Source organism: Apostichopus japonicus, chromosome 9 (assembly GCF_037975245.1).
Source record: "Apostichopus japonicus isolate 1M-3 chromosome 9, ASM3797524v1, whole genome shotgun sequence".
NCBI classification, from domain to species: domain Eukaryota; kingdom Metazoa; phylum Echinodermata; class Holothuroidea; order Aspidochirotida; family Stichopodidae; genus Apostichopus; species Apostichopus japonicus.
In genome coordinates, this window is record NC_092569.1 from 15,161,798 (window position 1) to 15,185,887 (window position 24,090).

Here is a 24,090-nt window from a genome sequence, read left to right on the forward strand (position 1 = left end):
ACTGTTGCAGCAGAGGAAGTACCAAACTACCAAAGAGGAAAAAGAAGTCTAGCAAGATATGTTCAAAACTAAGTCACCTTTCTGAAATGCCTAGATGTAATTTGCAAAGATTTTTGTTGCATTTAAAAATTTGTTGAAAGCTTCTAGTGAAATCAAATATTTGCCTCTGCTTGGCAATACTTACCATTAGGAGTCTTTGTTTGTCAAAAACCGTACAGCAAATTCATTCTTTTAACAAGCCGTGGCAGGTAGATATTGAATTAAGGTGTAACACTATTTATTCTCACAATTTCATTTCCTTTTGATGAAAGTAGACAACTTGGCCAACAAGTTCTTAACAAATAATATTATTATTGGTGCATTAAGTTGACCATCTCTGTTGAAGGGGGGGGGGTGGGGTTGGGAGTGGATGGGGGTTGGTGGTCATGCAGAGTGAGGTGGTATAAAGAGGTGTTCCAAGCTTGTCACTACACCATCGATTCTTTGGATAAACTCTCACCTCCGCATGCGCCGATAGCATCACAAGTATTAAATTCCTCTGTCAGGTCTGGGTCTGGGCAGTAGGAGCCATTATACTGGGGTGGAGGGTCCGTGCAGGTCCTGGTGCGGTGTTGCAGCCCCTGTTGTCCGCACGAGATGGAGCAGGAAATGGAAGGCCACGATGTCCAGGCTGTCCAGGCACCATCGACTATTTAAAACAAACAAAAAAAATAACGAAATAAAAATGAGTATCTGCACGTATTAAATACAGGAATCAATCAAGGATAAACTATCAGAGCCAATGAGTAATGTCATGTATGTAAATTGTGGAATATATAAAGGATAAACTATCAAAGCGGATGAATAAATGTCATGTAAATTGTGAAATATATAAAGGATAAACTATCAAAACGAATGAGTAATGTCATGATAAGTAAATTGTGGAATATATACTGGATAAACTATCAGAGCGAATGAGTAATGTCCTGTAAGTAAATTGTTGAATATATAATTGATAAACTATCAAAGCAGATGAGTAATGTCATGTAAATTGTGAAATATATAAAGGATAATTTATCAGAGTGAAAAAATCATGTCATGTAAGTAAATTGTGGAATATAAAGTATAAACTATCAGAGGGAATTGAGTAATGACATGTCAGTAAATTGTGGATTGTATAAAGTATAATCAATGAGACAAAGAGATCTTAAAACCACAGATCTTGTTGGTAAATACATAACTAGAATTCATATAAACTATTATCTAGTCAAGATTAAACTGATAGAACTGTCGTCCTCAGAATCTGATCGCATCTCGCTCAGACTAATTCACGTACTTGGACAGGGTTTAGTTCCGCAGTCTCTGGTCTCCGTGTCAGCATCTGCGGCCGGACAGTCGTCCCCGAAGTATTTTGGAGCCGGATTCGTGCATGTACGAGTTCTTGTCTGCTGGGAACCCCCGCAGGTGACGGAACAGGCCGACCAAGAGGACCATTGGGTCCATTCTCCATGAACTACAGAGACAGATCAAAAAAGAGAAAATGAATGCAAAGTATGTGGTGATTCCGTCAATTTATGTTTATATCTCTGCAGGCCGCATTCCCTACGGTAACAATATAAAAACTTTCTTGATTATGAATCAATAACCTCTAGTGGGTAACCACCCACTGAGGCAAAGCATGACTTATTGGTTCGAATTGTTGGCATCGCAAACGAAATGTTTAATAACCATTCCAAATTTATAAAGCTATAAAGATTTGCCTTTATTTATTTTTTTTTGGAGGGAGGGGGGGGGGATTGTTTGGTAAATTGGTCAAACAGCAAAGGAGGGGTACCAAATACAAGAAGACTGATGATGAAAGGAGTGGAGTTTGCTTATCCGGAGAAAATTTCGGACCTATTCATCTTGAAATTTTCTCGGTCAAGAAGGTTAATATTACTGTATTAATACCAGGGTATTTTTCTTCCTGAAGATTTACACTGTCAGAAGCTACAGTGTTCTTTGCAGTGCAAAACTTTGTATGAAAATTTTCAGTTGACAAATGTAACGCTAATATTTCGATACTGTCAGATGTTTTGCTTTTGGTCAACGGTAATGGCAGAAATAACGACTAATCCAGACAAACGTACTTTTACTTAAAATGAGAGACTCCAGCTAATACAACTAGAAGATGCCCCCCCCCCGACTTCTTTTTTTAACAATGTGAATGCTAATCAGCCAATTATACATGACTATATTCAACTCGTAAATGATGTTTTGCTCAAAAATTTTCTAGGTATTAGATTAAATAACAAGAAAACAATTTTCTATGTGTTTGGATAATACATTTGTCGGTCCTTCTGCTTATGATTCAACTTTTCTTTTTTGCTTACTGATTTTTTTTTAAATATGGACTACTTTATGGGCTGAATCATGGAGCTATGTTTAAAGCTCCATGGCTGAATCGAGACCTAAAATCTTCTATTGAAGCTACAACCCCCAAACTCCCTGCACGATCTTACTTACTTGGGTTATAAATGCCATACAATTCAACTCTCATAGCGATGGCATTCTCCCAGGTATCTGGGAGAAAACGGACGAAGTTTACTTCATCTATGACGTCGATGCTGTTCACAACTTGGGTGGTACCGTCAAAATTTCCTCTGAACAACTGTGAGGTGCAAATAAACAAGTGGTCGAAGTGAATTTGGAAAGTGGTCGCCAAATGTGTCTATTCAAAGCTTACAAGCATTAGACCATACATGTAAAAATGCAAAATGCAGCTAGAGAATATAATATTAAGATTGAGATAACAAAATACTTTTCTGATACCATGAAGTACGTCTGACTGTATTCCTCTTATAATGGTTTTATACAATGCTCACTTAGTTCCCAGTATCTCACAATGTTTAAAGGCAACATTCATGGATCATTTCAATTTGAATAATCATATAACCATCATGCAAAAACAACACTGATGAATTGCATACATTTATTCAAATTTCATTGAAATTTCTCAACAGCTAAATGAGAAATATGCAATAGTTTAATAATTTTCTCACAACAAGAGACGTCAGGGGTGAAATGATCAAAGCCCTCAGAGGTGAAATGATCATAAGATTACAATGAGATGTGATATGTATTGACCCCTGCATCAGTGAAGGACAGTGTATACATTCACATACAACACTTCATTTTACCCATAGCATTGTCTAATTCTCAGTGCCACTGTAATGCAGGATAGTGTTCTACATTCAACTATACTAGAACTAGAATAAAAGATAGGATAATAATGCTTTGCTCAATGTAACTTCTATTATCCTACCGCAATCTGTCCGTCCTTTTCCGCATATGTCCAGTTTGTCGCATTCATGCTGTGCTGGACGTAGAAGGTCGTCACGTAATTCTCGGTTCCGTCAGATTCCAAACGGCCTTCCACGGCCACACGCTTCAGGGTGATGGTGTCGGGTAGCTCAATTTGGAGGTAGTCATCTTAAGGAAAGAAAAATTAAGAATATGTCAAAACCCAACCTGTTGTACGTTGTCACCAGTTGCAGCAATGTTACCAAACACCTTGAATAATTCTACATACATGGAGATCAGCTGATCAAGCTAAGACACCCCCCTCTAGTTGTCCCTTCTACTGTCAATGGAGAACATTTTGGGTATCGAATCCCGAACCTCCCGATCCCTAGGCCTCATTGCTTCAAATGCCACTGCCTTTATCCACTTGACCACAGCATCGGTTTACTAAACTTAAAGACCAAATATGGAGGCAATTTTTGTTGTTGAGATTTTCCATTAATTTAGGAGTTTACATACCCATAATCAACATGTGTAAAAAATAATCTTCGAAAACCTACTATAACCCATCAAAAACGACCACGAAAATGGACATTTTGGGTAGCCACGTGACATGAACCTCTGGAATGTCTGAAAACAGAGATTGACCCAAAGGAGCCTCTGGTCACCGTGTGACGTCAAAGTTTGTATACCGCGAAAATCAAACGCTGATATAGGCACTGTTTGTACACAGATAGCGAACAATTGTACTGTTTTTGACTTCCAATTTCGAGCGTTTGAAAAGCTGTTAGCTTAAAACAAGAACACATGAAGGTTAACAACAAGTTTTAAGACAATTATAAGCAGAAATTTTAGTAAAATTGCTTATTTTATTAGCAAAATGTCCACTCAAATGGAGGCATCTTTTACATAGCGTAGCGTCAATAGGTCCGTACGGTACAATATACTTACATAGTACTTACTCGTTTTAATATACCAAAGTATACAAACACAGAAAAAGTATCCTGTCAATAAACAAATTTAGCAGTGAATATCCTAATCCACGTTTCTTGTTCAATCCTGGGCGAAAAACTACCGTGAGTCTGTGTAATTCCATAGAGTTAGGTCTAGTTGGAACAGGCCTTGACCAGTACTAACATCCCACAATCACAAGACAGTCACTAACGAAATAAAACGTCCAATCGCTACATACTACCGTTTTTATTCAACTCCTTGGACCATGCAGATGTCGGAATAAACAGAACGGACAATATTACACATGTATCACGAACTCACGATACTGGAATACAACAAATGAAATAGATAAATCCTAACATGGCTATTTACACATGCTGTGAGCCAACGCCGGCGAGAGTTGTAACTAACTACCGTACATGTACTAACAATGCTATACCCTTGGCACCGTATATATATACGGTCATCTCTTACAGTAAATATATTACTGTCAATTGCGTGATATAATGTTACATGTAAGGACGTCCAGGGCGTGTTTACGGTCAATTTCACATTAGCTATGTCCGACCATGGTCCGACACAGCTATCGACAGTATATAATTTTCACAGAATGAGACATTTGCAGCATACACAGAAGCAGGGTCATGCATGTGGACTCATGCATATGGACTCCGGGTGCTGAAAAATCTTTCCGCGTGGATCTCAAAAAATTGATCCAAAGTCTGCGGCATTTTACGTCGGTTCTTTTACTCGGAAATCTAAAAAAGCTGATGCTTTTGTTGGATGAGGTATAACTGCAACCTCCAACAACACAGAATTGTGGCATTTTGAGGAAAAAGGAGTAATATCGTTGATGTTTTTGGCAGCTCAAGTATACGACTTTACACACTAAAAGTATAGTTGTGAGTGAGGTATACAAACGTTGACGTCACATGATCACCTGATGTCTTAGGAATGTTTCAGGAATGTCTGAAATAGATGCTGACATTTCGTCCCATTTTTCACTTATCTAACGTCCGAAATTGGCAAAGTTAATAACAGCAATGTAATTGGAGTCAGTTAAGGATTACATACATGAAAAATGGTGGGATTTTATGTTCATCGAAAAGTCTCCATAGTTGGTCTTTAAACTGACCTGTATCAGATACGGATGGTACCCATGCTCTATCTGTGTCAGGGTCACCTAGTCTGGCGTAGTCCGCTCCGTAGCTGTTACCGGTGCCCTCCGAGCATGACAGCAGTGAGTCTGTGATGGTCCCGTCTTCCATGCCGAGAGCGTAGTCACTAGCAACTGTGAGACGACAAAATTGAAGAAAAAAAAAATTGTTACAAAATTTGTTTGATTTTTTACCAATTTTTAGAGAGAGAGACTTGGATTATAAACATGATATAAACACAAATTCTGCTGTTGCAAGGTAAGAGCCCCCCCCCCCCCCAAAAAAAAAAAAAAAATTATGGTTTGAAGGTAGTTGAGATTTGTTACAAAACATGGACTACTACTCTCCTGACTCGAGACAAGGCCGATGTTGTTTATTACATCCACATATTCCTCATCTGTATATTTTCCTCAGAGATCTAGGTACTAAAGACCCTGCAATAGTCTAGCAGTTTACTGGAACCACGTCAGTGAAACAAGCCTTACTTACCAGCGCAAGCCGTCAGAGAGTCACAACTGACCCACTGTAGATCGATACCGGTACAGTTGGCTCCCCCGTACTGGGGAGGGGGGTTGTCGCAGTAACGTTCTTCCATCACGGTGCCCTCCGTACCGCAGTCGGTGGTGCAGGTTGTCACTTCGTACCAGACACTGTAAGCACCATCGACTGGAGAAGTGTTAAGATGAAAAAAGATGATGTAAGAGTTTGCAAAGTGATGACCAGATAAGTCAATAGGCTAAGTGATTCCTGTTTTATACATAATGAGTTTCAAGGTATAATAAGATTTTCCACTACTGACTGAAGAAAACAATAAGGTTGCTCACTACCGGTGAACTCAACATAACTATATATGATAAGTTCATCCAAGCTCTTTCTTCTGAAGTTATGTTTTCAAAGCCTTCAGTCTGAGCTTAAAGATGAACGATAGTGACAGAAAAAAATCTCTCATTTTCATATATAATGTAGTTTATATGTTACCAAGCAACATATTTTTTTAATTTTCCAAATAGCACACCGGAAAGTTATAAAAAAGGGAATTAAAACATTGTTTTTTCGTCTCCGAATTTAGGAATTTGCAAACACTGCAACGACCTTGAACAGCCCTCAGGTCAGTGAGTGACGTCACTGTGATGATCTTTTCTGTTGTGCACTGTTCAGTGCGGAGCTGTGCGTGCATTTCGTGTCAGCATAACTGTTATTTTCCGGCGTAATGTTCAAGACATAAATAGATAATGAATATCATGGTGTTTCTGGATTTCTTCACCACGTGTTTACAAGTTTCTCAAACGTAGATTAGTATAACATCCGAAAGAAATCCAAAGTAGATTCGCTTGTATGCACTAGGCCTACTGTAAAACATAAACGTTCCTTGTTCCGTACATCATTAAATCCAAGAGAAAGGTTTCATTGAGCTTGAAATACAACCGCATTTGAACTCAATTGAGTAGTTAGTCTAGCTCGAACAATTTTCTCACTACATGCAATGCCTATTGCGTTTATTCACATGCATGCCTCGTGGTTTGGGCTTCAGGAGGAATCGTATTCTAGCCCAACTTCACGTAGGTCCGCAAACGGTACTTTCACACTGTGCAAACATAAGTGACAGTGTGCGCTACCGTAAGTAATACTTACACGATGTTTTGTTTCGCTCGAGCATACACACATTTCCTATTCGTATTACATTTAAAGTAGTTTGGAGGGTATGAACACATCTATGCCCAAAAAAACTCTCCTAAGCTACGTCCATGCCCCAATTGAAATTTGCACGTGGATTCTCTCCTCAGTCATTAGGTTGTTCACGTCTGACATGTCTTCCAGTTCCAACACTTACTGTTGCATTTATCGGGATATATATAAATAATGCAGCATAAAAGCATCAATCTTTCAAACTTTTTTTACTTTAGTGACCTTGCCACACGCAAATTTCAATTGGGTCCGAGATGGCTCTACGACCGATTATTCCGTAATTTACATTGGGGCAGTCGGCTTCACTAAAACGACAAGAAAAAGCAGGAACAATAACACCTTATTAAAATTAGACTGTTAAATGTCTCACGCAATGTATCAAATCTCCTCTCTTCCCTGATTTTTCCTGACACATTCAACTTTTTCTGCATCAAATATTTAGGGTCCCAATAATCTTCTGTGTGGGCAGAACAAACTTTCACATTCTTGCCATGAGAAACTCCTGGTGCGATGAAGTCTTTCCTGGTTCTCCTCACAAATCGTATCCAGAGTTTCTGATGTCTCTCACTACTTTTTCCGCTTGGAAAATTGAAAATAACTTATTGTAGAGGCCACATTCGTTTTGTTGCATCCCCCTACAACGCAATTTCTTGGCATTTTGCTAGTGGTTTAGGTTGCTTGTCGAGTCCAATATAGAGTAGGTTGCAACTAAACTTACACACTAAGTGCACACTGCTGAAGTACACTACGCCGAGCTCACTTTGTTATCATCATAATGACGTCACATGTCACTGTAGTTCATGTGATCAACATATCGCTTTTCGCGAAAAGCCCAATTTTTGCTTAAAAAATCAACAAGTTTAGGAATTTTTTATAAGCCTTTCCCAACATCGGATTGACTTGAATTTTCACATGTGTAAAATGGAAACCAACTAGAATACTCCTGAATAAAATCGTATTTTTTCGTCGATGCTGAAAAATCACTATCGTTCATCTTTAAGTTCTCTTGACCTCAAATGACCTTTGGCCTTAATGGAAACCAATAGGGTTCGGGCATTCCCTAAGTTCATCCAAACTTTGACATTGAAGGAATCATGTTTACAAAAGTTTTTACACTCGGACCTGTCTTGAACTAACATGATCTTTGACCTCATTGGAAGGCACTAGGGTTTTTGAATTCACTAAAAGTTGGTCAAAATATCATGTATGCAACATAACACAAAAATATAGTACAAATACAATGCAACGTAATGGATGTAAAATAAACCATTAAATCATAAAATACAGGACAATAGACTTCAATACCATAGAAGAGAATATAATACAATGTAATACAACACAATGCAATAAAAATCCATATTGTACAATACAGAACCAAACGATACAATGCAATACCATATAATACAGTACCATACAGTTCCATATTGTACATTACTATACAATACAATACTACATAATACTATGCAATACTATACAATACAATATAATACAATGGAATACTACACATACAATACAGTACAAAACAACATAACACAATACAATACAATACTATAAAATACAAAACCATACAGTTGAAAACTATATATACATACTATACAATACAATACTATACAATATATTGCAATGGAATAATATACAATACTATACAGTACAAAACAAAATAACCCAATACAATACAATACTATATAGTGCAATACCATACAGTTGAAAACTATATATACATACTATACAATACAATACTATACAATATATTGCAATGGAATAATATACAATACTATACAGTACAAAACAAAATAACCCAATACAATACAATACTATATAGTGCAATACCATACAGTTGAAAACTATACATACTATACTATACAATACTATATAATACTATATACAATACAATATGAAATAATGGAATACAATACTATACTATACAATACAACATAACACAACACAATACTATATAAATACTATACAATACAATACAATGCAATACAATACTATATAATACAATACAATATAAATACTATACAATACACTCAACACAGTAGAAAGAAATAGACAGGATAAACCTTCAACTCACTTGGACATGGGAAATCATTACAAATCTGTGAATCAGTGAGAGAATCAGAACATGGCTGTCCATTATATTTGGGGGCAGGGTTGTCACATGACCTGGTTCGATCCTGAGTACCTCCAGCACACGTCACAGAACAGTCGGACCAGTTACCCCAAGCACCCACCGCTCCATTGACTGCAGGGTGAAAAGAGAAAAGCCTTCACACTCATTGAGTACAAAAACAGCTGTCCCATTAATAGCAAATAAGATGTTGTTCATATCACAGATACATAAATATAAAGTACTCTATAAGGTTCAACAAATGTGATGAGATTTGTAGCAAAGGGAAAATGCTGACAGGAAATACTTCATAACCTATTATTGTAAAATATAATTACACAAAAACAGTGAAACATCTTGCATCACCACCCATCTATATCAGTATTTATACTGGATATTTGGGAATGGCTTGAAATCTGGTAGAAACAATTAAACATGCAAGCAAATGCAGCAAATACCTTCTTTCTAAATCTACGTCAGTATGTTGCCGTTGATTCGGCTAACTTGAGGGACACTTGCATGCGTACAAGAATCGGAGCTGCAAATGCCTATCCTCAGCTTCATCTGTTACATCTTCTCCACTTATGATAAATATCATTAACGTTAACATAAATATTAACATAACATTAACATAACACGAGGCATGCTAATCATGCCCACTATAATCTCTACAAAACCACCATTGGAACTTTAAGCCTACAAAACCATGCAACAAACACATGGAATCTTCTAACGAACGATTTAAAGAGTAAAAAGTCAGTCACATCCTTTAAGAAGTGGTTTTGTAAGGAAATAATAGTTACTGACCAAAACTAACTTATACCTGTATGTAATTACTATATATGTATATTGAACATTTAATTTGTACTTATATCTATGTATGTATTCATACACACATATATATATATTTTGTTTTTTCTTTTCTTTTCTTTTCTTTTCTTTTCTTTTCTTTTCTTTCTTCAGGGAGTCTTCCACATTGTTAAGCTTTTAAGCTTTATGGAAGACTTCCTCAACTTTGTACTTTTGTGGCCAAAAAAAAAAAAAAAAAAAAAAAATACTGATATTTGTATGCCATTTTATTTATTCATTGTTTCATTTTCTCGTATAATTCCTACCGATGCATTAAATTTGGTGCAAAGGTGGAAGCATATTTATTTCCGAGTCAAATACTTACTGGGGTTGAAAGTACCATAGACCTCTGCCCTCATGCATATCGTGTCGTTGTTCCATGTCAGTGGCTGGATACGAACATATCGTACATTCTCCTCTCCAGAGATGGAGCTTCTTACGGCATTGGCGTTATCGATGCAACCTTGGAACGTCTGGGTGCAAACAAGATCAAATAAAAATCAATGAAGTTTGTCAAGTGTTGATAATTAACCTCTACACTGAAAACAATCGTGATCCCGATATTTTCTGGAATTTTGATGCTAGTTTATTAATAGCCCCATAGCTTTAAGATCCCCCTCTTTTCAACCGGCTATGTACCAAAGGTTATCCAAACCACGTGATGTGTCTGTGTAATAGACAGGAGTCTAGCAATTTTCATCACAACTTCAGCTGTATTTCTATTGTTCTTGTCAGGAAGTGTACAATACAGAAATTTGAAAACGAATTCTTAGTCAGTTTACATAAACATAAAGATTGGCTTTCCTGTCTGATGCAATCATGATCATAAGTAAAGTTTGTTTGAGTTTTGTTGTTAATTGGTCAATCACCAGTATTGTTACTAGAACTCCACGCCTCAAAATTTCTTGGCTAAATGCCAGAAGATATGGTTGTTTGCCAGTAGAAAACAATGGCACCGGAAAGACATTGAAAACGTTAACAATTGATAAGTCGGTTACAATCATCAGTAAAACAATGGGTATAATTTCCGGACCAAACAAAAGCCCTTGCATTCCTGTTTAGTAAATATTATTTATTGGGCTAGCTGATCTTATTAGTCACTATGAATTAGTAACAACTGATGTGTGTTGTCATTCAGGAAACTTTCCAGTGACAACTTGATTTTAGCCAGTAGATTTTTGTAAGCACTTACATTCGTTACCAAGAAGATAAAATTGTGAAATTTCTAGGCTTGATTAACTGCATACACAGAACCTATAGTATTTATTGTGTTTAGATTAAAAGCAATTATCTGTCCGTAGACCAAACGTCTGCTGTTTTTCAACAGAGAGTCAGGAGGTAATTTTGTATTATTAAATTTGTAACATCTTTAAAAATAGTAACAAAGTCCTGTGATTTTATACTGAAACTGCCATTAACCTCTGATTCGGAGACAGAAGGAGTAAATAAACCATCTTAATGGAATATATTTCTAATCGTTTTCAAAGACTAGATCCAAATATTGACCACCTTGGTTGTTTCATTCCAATAATTCATGGCAGAGATCATCCGAGTTAACCGTACCTTCACGTAACCGTCTTCTTCGTATTCGTGCCAGTAGGTTCCATTCTCACTCAAGAGCAGCAGGTATGAGGTGATGTAGTGATCGTCTGCTGGTCTCCCCTGGACCGCTACCGAGAGTAAGGTGGCGGTATCCACTAAATCAATCTGTAAAACATGAAAATATAATGTTAACCAATCAGAAATAGACATATAGCTTTGGGGTGGGCACAAAAACTTTGCTGGAGATTCCCAGGGAAATTTTGAATCCAATTCGCAGACTGCGACACCCACGGAAAAAAAAAACCCAGATTCAATACGATACAAAGGAATTGACAGATCAGGAAAATTTCTACATATGCATTTGGCCAACTGGTATCTTACGATATCCCATCACTATTAGGTCGTAAACGCAAACTCCCCAAAGTTCCATATTTTCATGACCAAATATATACCATAAACGTTTTTTTAGATCATGTTTCTTTAATATGCTGATTGATCGCCATCTATTTTTTTAAATTTGTCCAATTCTAACCTGTAACCATTGATTGTCATCAGTGATTTCTGGAATCCAACATTTGCTGGTGTCCGAGTCATCTAGTCTTCCCGAGTTGGCACAATACTGGCCAGAGGAGGAACAGTTTGATTCGGAGAGCTGTGAGTCAGGAATGGTTCCATCTGCTACACCAAAGGCAGTATCTTCATCCCCTGAAATTAGATGAAAAATCTTGAGATGAAATTATCTGACAACTGAGAATGTTACAAACACTCTTACATCCAAGCCTGTGTATTTGCCTTGTCAGATGTTATAAGATGGTGGCTAAATATTAGGTAAGGCATCCTTTAAGATTATTGGAAAAAAAGTGATCAAATCATATAGAACTACCCTCATCCCACAGATGGTGATGTTTGGGAGGATTCTAAGGAACGTCAATCAGAATCAATCGAACACCTAGCATCTAGCAATTTCTCTGAACACTCCAGATATTAAACAGTTATATATCCAGCCCTTTCAAGCAAGTTAATAAATAGTGTTGCTATTCCTCTCGTTCCTGCTAACCTGCGGGGTTACTATTTTATTTTCCTAAAGGTGAGAGGTAAGAGAAAGTGTGCGACATTTGCTATATTCCTCACCGACACATCCAACAGTGAGGCAGTCCTGCCATCTTTCTGTGATTCCTGAACAGTTAGCCCCACCGTACTGAGGGGGCGGGGAATCGCAGTCCCTGGCCTGCTGGAAGATTCCATCCGATCCGCAGGTAACTGTGCAATCGCCATTGTTGTACCCGGACGCGTACCAGCTTCCGAAGACACCATCGACTGCAGGAAAGGAGGAAGAAATGAGGAAATTTCACGATAATGAGTGGAAGGAGAGACTGGAACAGAAAAACTAAGGAAGATCGGATTTGTTAGGCACATACCGTAGATACTTAAATATCACTTGTTAGTGGTTTAATATGTCTAATATCTCGGCTCATGACTAACTTTTTACCTCAAATAAATGTAATGCATCACAATAAATATCGTTAAGGGCAATCCAACCCTGTTAATTGCAAGTCAGAGGACAATTTTTGTCGCCGGCCACTTTTTGCACTTTTCGTAAGTTATTATGAAAATGAAAATACACTAGACCTACTCTTTATCACATATTCCCCTTAGCCAACTATTAGACCTCAGGGCTGTAGTCCCCTAGCCACCGCAACCCCCCTTTCCCCCAACCCCATTGCTCTTGTCAGACATACCAGGTTGTATAATGTAATTATTAAAATGAAAATATTAAAACCATTTCCTTTAAACAAAAAAAGGAACATAATCCTGGAAAATACTCCCTCTTACTTGGACATGGCTGATCCTTGCAGACTTGAGAATCTTGTTCTGACCCGACACAGTCAGCTCCCAGGTGACGGGGTGCTGGGTCTGTGCAATTCCGACTTCTGTACTGAATACCCCCACCACAGGACTCGCTGCACTCTCCCCAGGGTCCCCAAGAAGCCCAGTTACCATCAACTAGATAGTTCAAGATATAAAGATTTGATACAAAATTTTGAAACATTTAAAAATGAATTGAATATTTAAAAATATAAATAAAGACAATAATTAAAAGAAGTAAATGAGATTTATATCTTTAAGACATGGCCAAACTCTTGATGTTGTTAAAATCATTTCTTTCGTATTCTCCGTCTTCAACTAGCAGACTAGAAGTATGAGAACAACACCGTGAGCACGAATACAAGTAGAATTTCCCTTGGTATGAGTACCAGACTAGTACAAGTAGAATTTCCCATGGTATGAGTACCAGACTAGTACAAGTAGAACTTCCCTTGGTATGGGTACCAGACTAGTACAAGTAGAATTTCCCTTGGTATGAGTACCAGACTAGTACAAGTAGAATTACCCTTGGTATGAGTACCAGACTAGTACAAGTAGAATTACCCTTGGTATGAGTACCAGACTAGTACAAGTAGAATTTATCTTGGTATGAGTACCAGACTAGTACAAGTAGAATTTATCTTGGTATGAGTACCAGACTAGTACAAGTAGAATTTATCTTGGTATGAGTACCAGATTAGTACAAGTAGAATTACCCTTGGTATGAGTACCAGACTAGTACAAGTAGAATTTATCTTGGTATGAGTACCAGACTAGTACAAGTAGAATTTATCTTGGTATGAGTACCAGATTAGTACAAGTAGAATTTACCTTGGTATGAGTACCAGACTAGTACAAGTAGAATTTATCTTGGTATGAGTACCAGATTAGTACAAGTAGAATTTACCTTGGTATGAGTACTAGACTAGTAAAAGCTTTTTGGAGTTCCCTTTTGGAATGAGTACAAGAAGGAGTGCGTAATTTGCATCAGGCACTGTGTCAAAATCCTGACTGGTGAGGGGGCTGCAGCATGATACAGCCAGGCTGCAATCAACACAATCTATTGTGCTCCACAATTAAAAACACAATAGGCACTGCAGGTTCATAGGCAATCCCTATTGTTTGATATTGATTCATCCTAGTTGAGCAGGAAGTTGCAACTGCTGCAGCTTTTCTCTTTGACACAATGCCTTAACACTTTCTATAGCATATGGATTCCTTGCGGAACTCGGCACAAAACACCTCTTTACGCGGCAAATATTGCTACAAAATAAGTCGCGTCATTTTGTCGAATATTGTGTCCTCTTTACAATAATGTGTCGTTATTTATTATGCGTGTGAACTAAACCCCATACTTTTTAATCTGAAAAAGTAAAAAACCACAGTGAACATCTTCACAATGTCCCTATCTCTCAATGCTTACATTGTGCTTTCTGGGAGTGTGATTGCATAACCAATTAATTTCTTTTTTATGCCAAATAAAAGTTTGTTTACTCCTCTCTCTAGTGATATAAAATTCGACTTGATTGGTCAATATTAAGGCTCGTACTTTTCACCAGCAAATCAAAAGCATCATAATCAGAACACACCACAGTGTGCAGTGCTCTCACAGCAATTTCGGAGAGTTAAAACTGCAAGCTTCCTGCATTTAATTCTCCAACAACGGGCTGTTTATAGAGCAAAAGTTTCCATGTGTTTCTATTGCAAATGCTATGAGTACAGGTTTAGGTACAAATCCACAAATCCACGAATCTATATGCTAGAATACAAACTGTACAAAGTATAGATTCACTACATGTCTGAATTTCGAGATCAGTCGTATCTGTGGCACGATTACGATACATGGATGTAAATTTAAATTTTCAATAATATACATAAATTAAATGAGAGCTCAGGGCTAAGATAAAACAACTGATTTAAACTTGTAGTCTGGATACTTCGAGGAGTGCACTGCGAGTAGGGAGTGAATAAGAATCAGTTTAACCAAAAAATTTTCCCAAAGAGGAAAGAAAAAAAATGTCACCTGGATTGTAGTAACCATAGAGCTCAACTCTCATACATATCCAGTCTTTCCAATCCTCCGGATAGAATCGGACGTAGTTGATAGCTTGATCCAAGACGAGAGTGTTACGGACCACAGAGCTGTTGTCAAAATTTCCGGCAAAGACCTGAAACAACAAAAATGTAAATTAAGAATTTGCTTGTCAAGCAATATGGATCTTATAGTGTATAGATAAATAATTCAAACAAAGTAGAGTAATATATTTGATTATCTATACAACAGACATGTTGGGATTTTTACATAGGAAGGACAAGGGAGGGTGGAAGGGGGGGGGTGGGAGAGGTTGAGGAAGGATAATTTCCAATGAAGGATAATTTTCAATAATAGTTCAAAGATCAACTTAGTATTCCTTGAAGTTTCCTCTTTTTCTTTCACCTTTTCGAAAAAAAATTGAGCGTTCAACTATCCCTGCCCTAACCTGCCCTCTCTCATCCATTTCTAACCTCACTTATCCATGACAACAATATGGCGCCGAATCACAAGAGACCCTTACCGTTCTCTGGCCCAGTTCCCTGTAGTAGGCCCAATGTGTACCATTACTACTATAGGCGATGCTGTAACTGGTGACATAACCTCCGCTCTCTCATCCATTTCTAACCTCACTTATCCATGACAACAATATGGCGCCGAATCACAAAAGACCCTTACCGTTCTCTGGCCCAGTTCCCTGTAGTAGGCCCAATTTGTACCATTATTACTATAGGCAATGCTGTAACTGGTGACGTAACCACTACTGTCCGGGTGACCTTGAGTTGCGATGGCTCTCAAGGTGATACTGTCATCGAAGCCAATCTGCAACCACTCGAAGTTACTGTCCGATTCTGTCATCCAGCAGGGGGTGTCGTTGACGGCATTCAGACGCGAGTAGAGGGCGCAATCTGTGGCGTTGTTCGCACAGCTGGATGCATTGAGGGCGCTGTCTGGTATGGATTTATCTTCCATACCGAGGGCAGTATCTTCGTTACCTGACGATAAAGAATGGAGCTCTCCGTTTTAATTGCCAAACAATTTAAGAACAGAGTACAGTAACACATAGACTCTTAATAGGTCACAGAATATGATAACAGCATGCACAGCATTAACACTGATATCCAATCAAAATCAAGGTAGGAAAATATGATAATTTTCAATTTGGTCATGAACAAAGTTTTGTATAAACTTCGCCACGATGCAATATTTTGACAGTGGAAAAGATGGATTGACAATTCGTTCTTAGAGGTCGTTAGTTATTGACCCCAAAATATGCTAGCAACTAGTTACATAATGGCCACTTGTGCTTGAATATTTAACCTCGCTTTAATAAACGTTTCATTCACCCGAAAACTCATCAATGTCTAGAAATGTGAACCAGCAGACTACGCAGGGCATGTGTGCCAACCGTTTGGCACTAGCATTATTACAATGTGTTAGCGACTGTCTATGTTTTATAGTTAGGTCACACCAGCAGTGTTGAACTAACTTTCATATCTTGCAAAATGCTCAGTTTGTATCGAATTCATTCCAATTACATCTTTGCAACTTCGAAACAAATAACCCTTTAACCTTTCATAGTATCATCCCAGTGTGTCAAGAAACCATATTTTTGTTCTGTTTAAGCAATGAAGAACTTAGCACACACAGACTCAGGATGTGTGACCTGATTAATTTTGCTGACGACATTGCAAGGGTCCTACCTGTACCGTGTAAGATTTGTTCTACCCCTACGGCCTAATGTTGGAATGTTATATACATTTTTGAGTAGTCAAAGGAGAACTTTATTTCAGAATACATAAAAAAAACGTGTCCTTATACGTCACCTGCCGTACGAACAGTTACTTTTTGTTATAGATATACTTTCCATATTTGTTTTAAATTTTAAAGCCAACTTACGTTACCCCTATAAACATAATGGTACTAACCTACAAAGTTTCAGGCACATGGACTATTGTATAGGGGGTTAAGAATTTCTGTATCAAACACAAACACATTTTAACATTTAAAGACATATTAACTACATAATATTATCAACATTTACTAATATAATAGTTATACCAAGTACAATTTTAATGTTCCTTTGAAAGTGTAATTATTCTACCCGTTGCATGTTTTTTCTTTACATCGTCAAACAGTGCGGCCCTTACGATTTTAGTAACAGCAAAACTTCTGAGAAATGGCGTTCTAGCCCTCCCTGGCCAAAGAATTTGCACCAACAAAGGCTTTGAGTACAGCATTCTGTAGATTGCCGTGTTAGACGAATCCAACCGTAAAAATAGTAATTACCTAATTTGCCATCCATATCATAACCATTGCCGACTTTGCAATCCGCGGCCCCCCTCACAAGTTTACTTTTGCAAGGTCGGTAAACTTGACTCCATAGTTTTACTTTTCGGGAAACCCAAAAGAATACAACAGGGTACGAATCGATTCACAAGGAATATCACTAAATAGATTGAGGACATAAGCTTGGTCATTTCCCTTACCAGAACAAGATCCTGCAGTACACGACACCCACTTCTGTGTGATACCCGTACAGGTATCACCCCCGTATTGCGGTGCCGGGTTCGTGCAGCTTCGTAGCTGGTATTCAGTACCATCATTGCCGCAAGTGACCGAGCAGGCTATCTCCACCCACCAGGGGGTGAAACCACCATCAACTGTGAAAAAGACAACAATTTACGATTCAAAAGTTAAACAAGAACTTTTGATCTTTTGGAAATTCGATGATCCAAGTTTCCAATAAAGAGATAACTGTCGATCGTCAGTCATAAAGAATAATATTTCCCAATCAGAAGTCCATCACTCATTTACTGAGCTAAATGATTAGAGAAGGCGTCTTCTCTCTCTCTCGGAGTCCCTTCTCTGCACATTTCCATGTTTGTATCGAATGCTATTAGGTGCAATCCCTGGTTACACAGTACGTGGGGTATGGGGTGTGACCGGCAGCCCTCAGTTAGTAATGGCTGTATTAGGATCACCAATACTTTCAAGAGATGGATAGGATCACCACTACTTTCAAGAGCAGGGTGGGATCACCACTAATATCAAGAGCTGGATAGGATCACCACTAATATCAAGAGCAGGGTGGGATCACCACTTCTTTCAAGAGCTAGGATCACCAATACTTTCAAGAGCTAGGATCCCCACTACATTCAAGAGCAGGGTAGGATCACCACTAATATCAAGAGCTGGATAGGATCACCAATACTTTCAAGAGCTGGATACGATCACTACTACTTTTTAGAGCTAGGTAGGATCACCACTACTTTCAAGAGCAGGGTAGCATCACCACTACTTTCAAGAGCCGGGTAGGATCCCCACTAACATCAAGAGCTGGATAGGATCACCAAATACTTTCAAGAGCTGGATAGGATCACTACTACTTTTTAGAGCTAGGTAGGATCACCACTACATTCAAGAGCTGGGAAAGATCACCCCTACTTTCAAGAGCCAGATAGGATCATCCCTACTTTCTAGCCAGATAGTTCGGTTGATAGAGGACAGGGCATTTTAACCCTGAGGTCACTGGTTCAAATTCTCTTCTAGCAAAAGATAACATTTCTTTGCCCTCTTCCAGTTTATTTCTATAATTTCTGGGTTTTTCTGTGATTCTCTGAAATATACCAAAGTATCTTATTAGCTTAACTAGCCAAAGTTTCATTTTCAAATAATGAAAGTATAAGGCTTTGGTCAAACTAATATGACTTACTTGGACAGGGCCATGTTCCACAGAGTTCTCCTTGCTCTCCTGGGTTGGAATCTAAACAAATAAAAGGAGAATATAATTTCAAATGCTGAAAAAAAGGTACTGGACTATTAGGTGAGAATTTGAGCAGCATTATAACACTTTAGGAATAGAAAGTCATCTTTTTTGATAGTTTACAATATTTCACTCAATTTCTACCGTTCCAAAAAAAAAAAAAACCTTTTCAACTAGGTTAAAAATTTGTTGGGGCGGGGGAGGGAGGGGTGTGTGGGTAGGGGGCTGCAGCATCAGGCTGTGTAAGACAAAAACTGCTTGTGCTGTGCAGTCTCACACAAATAGGTACTGCAGGTCTGAAGAGATAATCCCTTTGTTACTTTTTTGGTTTTGATTCATTTTAGCTGAGAAGGATTTTGAAGCTGCTTCAACTTTACCTTTTTGGACACAGATTATGGTCTTTTATAGATAAAAATAAACCAGAACTAGAAATGATTTTCTATCTCTATCGTAACACATAATGTAAACTGCAAGCTAGCTAGCTAGCATGTAAACATTTTTGCCTACGAACTAAAAAGAACAAAGCCATCATTTGACACCTATAAGTCTCATAAGTTTATCGAGCTTGCTCCCTCATTTATCAACAATATAAAATGGCCGCAAATTAAAAAAGGAACAAAAGAAAATTGATAAAAACAAAAGCTGGCACTGAATTCAGATAATGTTTTAATAGCATGATCTTATTATAAAGCTCTTTTCTTGGTTAGAAGCTGTTGCAAATTTATTTTCAAGGAATTAAAGAAATTTTGTTACGATTTGAATTTTTTGCAGACTATTTCCGACTCAAACGAATTGGCTCGATGATAATCTGGTCCGAAAATTGTGTTAATTAAATGGTTTTATCTATAATGATAATTCAGATTATGAATATAATAATTGTGTTTTGTCCCTAATAGCAGTTGCACTGTTTCAATGGCAAGAACTTTACTCGTCTCATGAGAGCTACATTTACTCAGCCATGTACATTTTAATACTGTATTTGTAGAAGATCATAAGACAAGGTTTTAGATACCATGTCAAAAAGCAGGATGCTGGGGGGCTGCAGCATTATGCAACAAGGCTGGGCAGGATATAATCTATTGTGCTCCACAGTTGAACACAATAGGCACTGCAGGTGTTTCTTGTTACATACTTTTTGATGTCCTGTTTATCAATATTTAAATTTATACTGCAGGCAATAAATAAATGAGAAAAAAAAAAAGCAGAGTTTGCTGCTGGCGCAGATTTTTTATTTCAAACGCGGTGCGTGAACTCTAAACTTTGGCTGTAAAATCTCTTGACTTGGGAGGACATTTTGAAAATGTTCGGTACAACCTACCGGCGTGGAGAAGCAGCATCCTCTCGTCCGTAAAGCTACGAAAGAAGATTCTAAGATCGGCCAGAGACGCAGAGATCCGTTTCTGAGAGGATTCTCTATCATTGACATCGGCTCCGATGATGAAGCCGAGACTATCACTGGTCAGGGTATCAGACAATGTTTCCGCAGAGCTGTCGGAGCCCTGCAGTAATCCGTTGATGTAGACGGACAGTCCGTCCGTAGATGTGAACGTAAAAGCGAGATGGAACCAACCGTCGTCGGGGAAATTTGTGGTCTCGACTTTCCACTGCTGGTCGTCGAATACCGTCACCGCCAGGGAGGGTGTCGACAAATCCCCCGGCTGGTAATTGACGTTGACGGCCGAAGAACTCAAAAGGTAATTGTCACTGTTGCCGCTGTTCTCCGAAGAGTTGACTTTCACCCACAATGCCATAGTGAAACCCTGGGTGCAGTAAGAGAGATCCCGCACGCAGGATTCCGAGAAGTTTCCCAAGTCAATGTAGTTATCGGTGAGGTAAATGGAACACCTGTAGGCGGACTCATTCCTTGCTTCCACGAGAGAGAGGGCGCTACCAGCAATTCCGTCGTAACCGCCCAGTCTCGCCGGAACCGTCAAGTCTGGGCATGCGCTGTCACAACTCGGCAGGTCCATGTCGTAGGCACATCGCCCGCTAAGGTCCCATTCTAGAGTCGGTTCAAATTCTGTCACAAGAAAGGGTAGAGCAGCATTTTGAGACAGTTGTTAAAAAAATGTGTCAAGGAAAGAAAAAAAGAAAAAAGAAAATCTACCATTTAACAGTTGATATTTGGAATTCTGGCATTGCAACTTGGGCATGGGATGAACAGCTGGTACTTGCTGAAATTTGTTTTTAGTTTGGAACACTCATAGTTGTTTAAAGAATGTCGACTAGTTTAAGAGTTATATAATATATTCCAGATTGGTGATGAAAATAAAGCCTGGTTTTGATGTCATTGACAATGATACAAATTAAAATGTAAGACAGGCATATCAAACTTTACACTCACTGTTGCTACAATTTGCCATAGAATTTGCTGTGCATTTGCATTTAAATTAAAGAAAAGTGTTAACATCAAGGAGTATTCAAACTTTTGAAATACACCATGCTGTCCGCAAAATTGAACACCCACGACCCATGGGGACTGAGCCAACAACCACAAGACCCACACCTCATCAGAATCGCTGCACAGAATCCATGAATGCTAGCTTGGACTATGGGCATCAGCAACCCCAACAAACTATCTCTAACTTGCCATCGTCTGGAAAATACCCTGCAAGACCCTCTGAAGATTTTGCTGGACCCAGTTTGGGTCCCACCCCTCAGTTTGAAACATCAGTTTACGATACGTGGACCAAATCATGAAGCAATGCCAATAGCGCCAATTTTTCGATCCCTGAATTCCTCACGCCACAATAATTAGCCAACTGTTACAGGACAATGTAATCACATGATATGTTAACTAGAGCTTGCTTAAGTTCCACTGTGTTTAATGTTCCAATACGCCATTTTTTCTACGTTACTCACCATATCTCTCCTCTCGTACCCAGTACCATATCATCTTCTCGGTGTCCACCTCAGAGTAATAAATTGGTGTTGCAGTCGTTGGTGGTGTTGTAGTTGGGACAGTCGTTGTCGTAGGTGCTGGTGTGGTGATTGTCTCGTTTGGGAAGTAGACGGATAAATACGAAGTCAGAGGAGTCCACACGTAGTCCATGCATGCACAGACCAACGTGCCAAAGAAGATGTAGTCTTCATCGCTAGTGCCCTAAAATTGAAAAAAAAACAGTAGTTAATAAATTAACAAGTTTAGAAAATAAATCAAACGTTGATGATGATGATGATGATGATGATGATGATGATGATGATGATGATGATGATGAAGGTTATCATTTTTATTAATGTTGTTGTTATTATTTTTTCTTAATTAGCTTAGTTAATACCTCATGTGTTGACAGTAGAGCAGGTGAGTATGGTGTACGCCAGGGCATGATGTGCTGCAATGATGTGTTACCGGTCAGCCAAGACCCAAATCTGGTGACCAAACTGGCCGTCTGGGTGTTGTCCTCTTTCACAAACGTGTAGTCTTTGGGAACCTCATAGATACCACCCCAGGCACCACGCTCGAATGCCTCTATGCGGTACTGTTTGGAATAAAAATACAGACAAATAAGAGAGGATAAATTGTTCTTTATTTATCAAGACATAAAGAAATTAAACACATTTTACTAATATAACATGATAAGAAATGTAGTAATGCTGGCATGTAGTGTAGTTAAGCCACTGTCTTTGGATAATTCTCAGCAACTTTGTGTTCCTTAATGCTATTGGCATAGACATACAAGCCCAATTTGATTTGGGGGGGCTGTAACGACTTGCTCAAAAAGTATAACCAAAATTTTTTGCGCGTTCCGCGCGCATTCCACCCGTTTATGTGCGTATCATATAGGAATGCATCAGTTATTACATAGCATGCCAATAACGAACAATCATTTTCTGTGTTATAACCCTCCCATATTGGATATAATTATTGGGAAAGTCGTTACAATAATGATGATAAGAAAAATATAAATTTAACCATTGAAAAACACATTGCAAATTATTTTTCTTTCAGTAACTGCCCAAAACATTCTCAGCATATTGCCCAAATTTTCACAGCACTCCCAGCTCCCCCGCCTCCTACGCCTATGGCTATTGGCATAACTAAGTGAGAACACCAGTTAACTCTTTACTAAGATACAACTCACCTTAAAAGTCTCAGCAATCGTGTGTTCCTTAATGCTATCGGTATATGAGCTAAGTGAGAACAACAGTAAACTCTTTACTTAAGATACAACTCACCTTAAAGGTCTCAGCAACTGTGTGTTCCTTAATGCTATCGGCATAACTAAGTGAGAACAACAGTAAACTCTTTACTTAGGATACAACTCACCTTAAAGGTCTCAGCAACTGTGTGTTCCTTAATGCTATCGGCGTAACTGAGGATGGAGTAGTCGCTGTAGAGAGATGGACTGTGTTGGTTCCGGACGGTGACGCTACTACTGTTCCATCCGGTGTTTGTAGCTGAGGTCACCAGGAGGGTCCACCCTCCTCCGTCCCTTGTCATGTCACAGAAGACGTTCAGCTGTTCGTCATTGACCCAGATCATGTAGACGCCGTCCCCAGGGGCCTCGTCTCTGTATCTGCCCACGGCGTAGTGCATGTTACAGGAAACAAAGTCTGTTGATAAAAAGGGGGCAGCAGAGCAAATTCATAGATAAAACAGGCATCTTGGTTTGAGAGATCAGAATTAGTTTTTTCATCTGTAAATTCCTGACCTATGGAAACATATGGCAATCTATGTGTTGCCGGGCAGACAAAGTACTACAGTAGTATGTTTATTACGTTTTGTTAACTACTCGAACCTTTGAATTCCCATGCAGCATCATAACTATATACATGCAAAATGTTTATTGGATATTTTTCAACCTTTCTGTAACTTCCTGAATAAAAGTTAAATTAGCAAGTTAAGCTAACAGATGGTATAGTTTTA

At 38.5% G+C, this 24,090-nt stretch overlaps 1 protein-coding gene across 2 annotated transcripts in view; it reads right to left on the bottom strand.

Annotated features, from left to right (window-relative positions):
• The window catches only part of LOC139973367 (uncharacterized), a 90,285-nt gene that overhangs the window by 36,215 nt on the left and 29,980 nt on the right, over positions 1-24,090 (bottom strand). For both annotated transcript variants that reach the window (XM_071979989.1, XM_071979990.1), the window contains 20 exons: positions 23,491-23,777; positions 22,502-22,702; positions 22,086-22,326; positions 20,542-21,243; positions 19,173-19,223; positions 17,947-18,120; positions 16,136-16,452; positions 15,449-15,593; positions 13,393-13,563; positions 12,691-12,876; positions 12,092-12,264; positions 11,581-11,724; positions 10,343-10,490; positions 9,133-9,303; positions 5,862-6,038; positions 5,351-5,506; positions 3,284-3,450; positions 2,485-2,629; positions 1,316-1,492; positions 500-688 (listed from right to left, as the gene is read on the bottom strand). In XM_071979989.1, the coding sequence (XP_071836090.1) occupies positions 500-688; positions 1,316-1,492; positions 2,485-2,629; positions 3,284-3,450; positions 5,351-5,506; positions 5,862-6,038; positions 9,133-9,303; positions 10,343-10,490; positions 11,581-11,724; positions 12,092-12,264; positions 12,691-12,876; positions 13,393-13,563; positions 15,449-15,593; positions 16,136-16,452; positions 17,947-18,120; positions 19,173-19,223; positions 20,542-21,243; positions 22,086-22,326; positions 22,502-22,702; positions 23,491-23,777 (4,122 nt within the window). The remainder of the gene's footprint in view (positions 1-499; positions 689-1,315; positions 1,493-2,484; positions 2,630-3,283; positions 3,451-5,350; positions 5,507-5,861; positions 6,039-9,132; positions 9,304-10,342; positions 10,491-11,580; positions 11,725-12,091; positions 12,265-12,690; positions 12,877-13,392; positions 13,564-15,448; positions 15,594-16,135; positions 16,453-17,946; positions 18,121-19,172; positions 19,224-20,541; positions 21,244-22,085; positions 22,327-22,501; positions 22,703-23,490; positions 23,778-24,090) is intronic.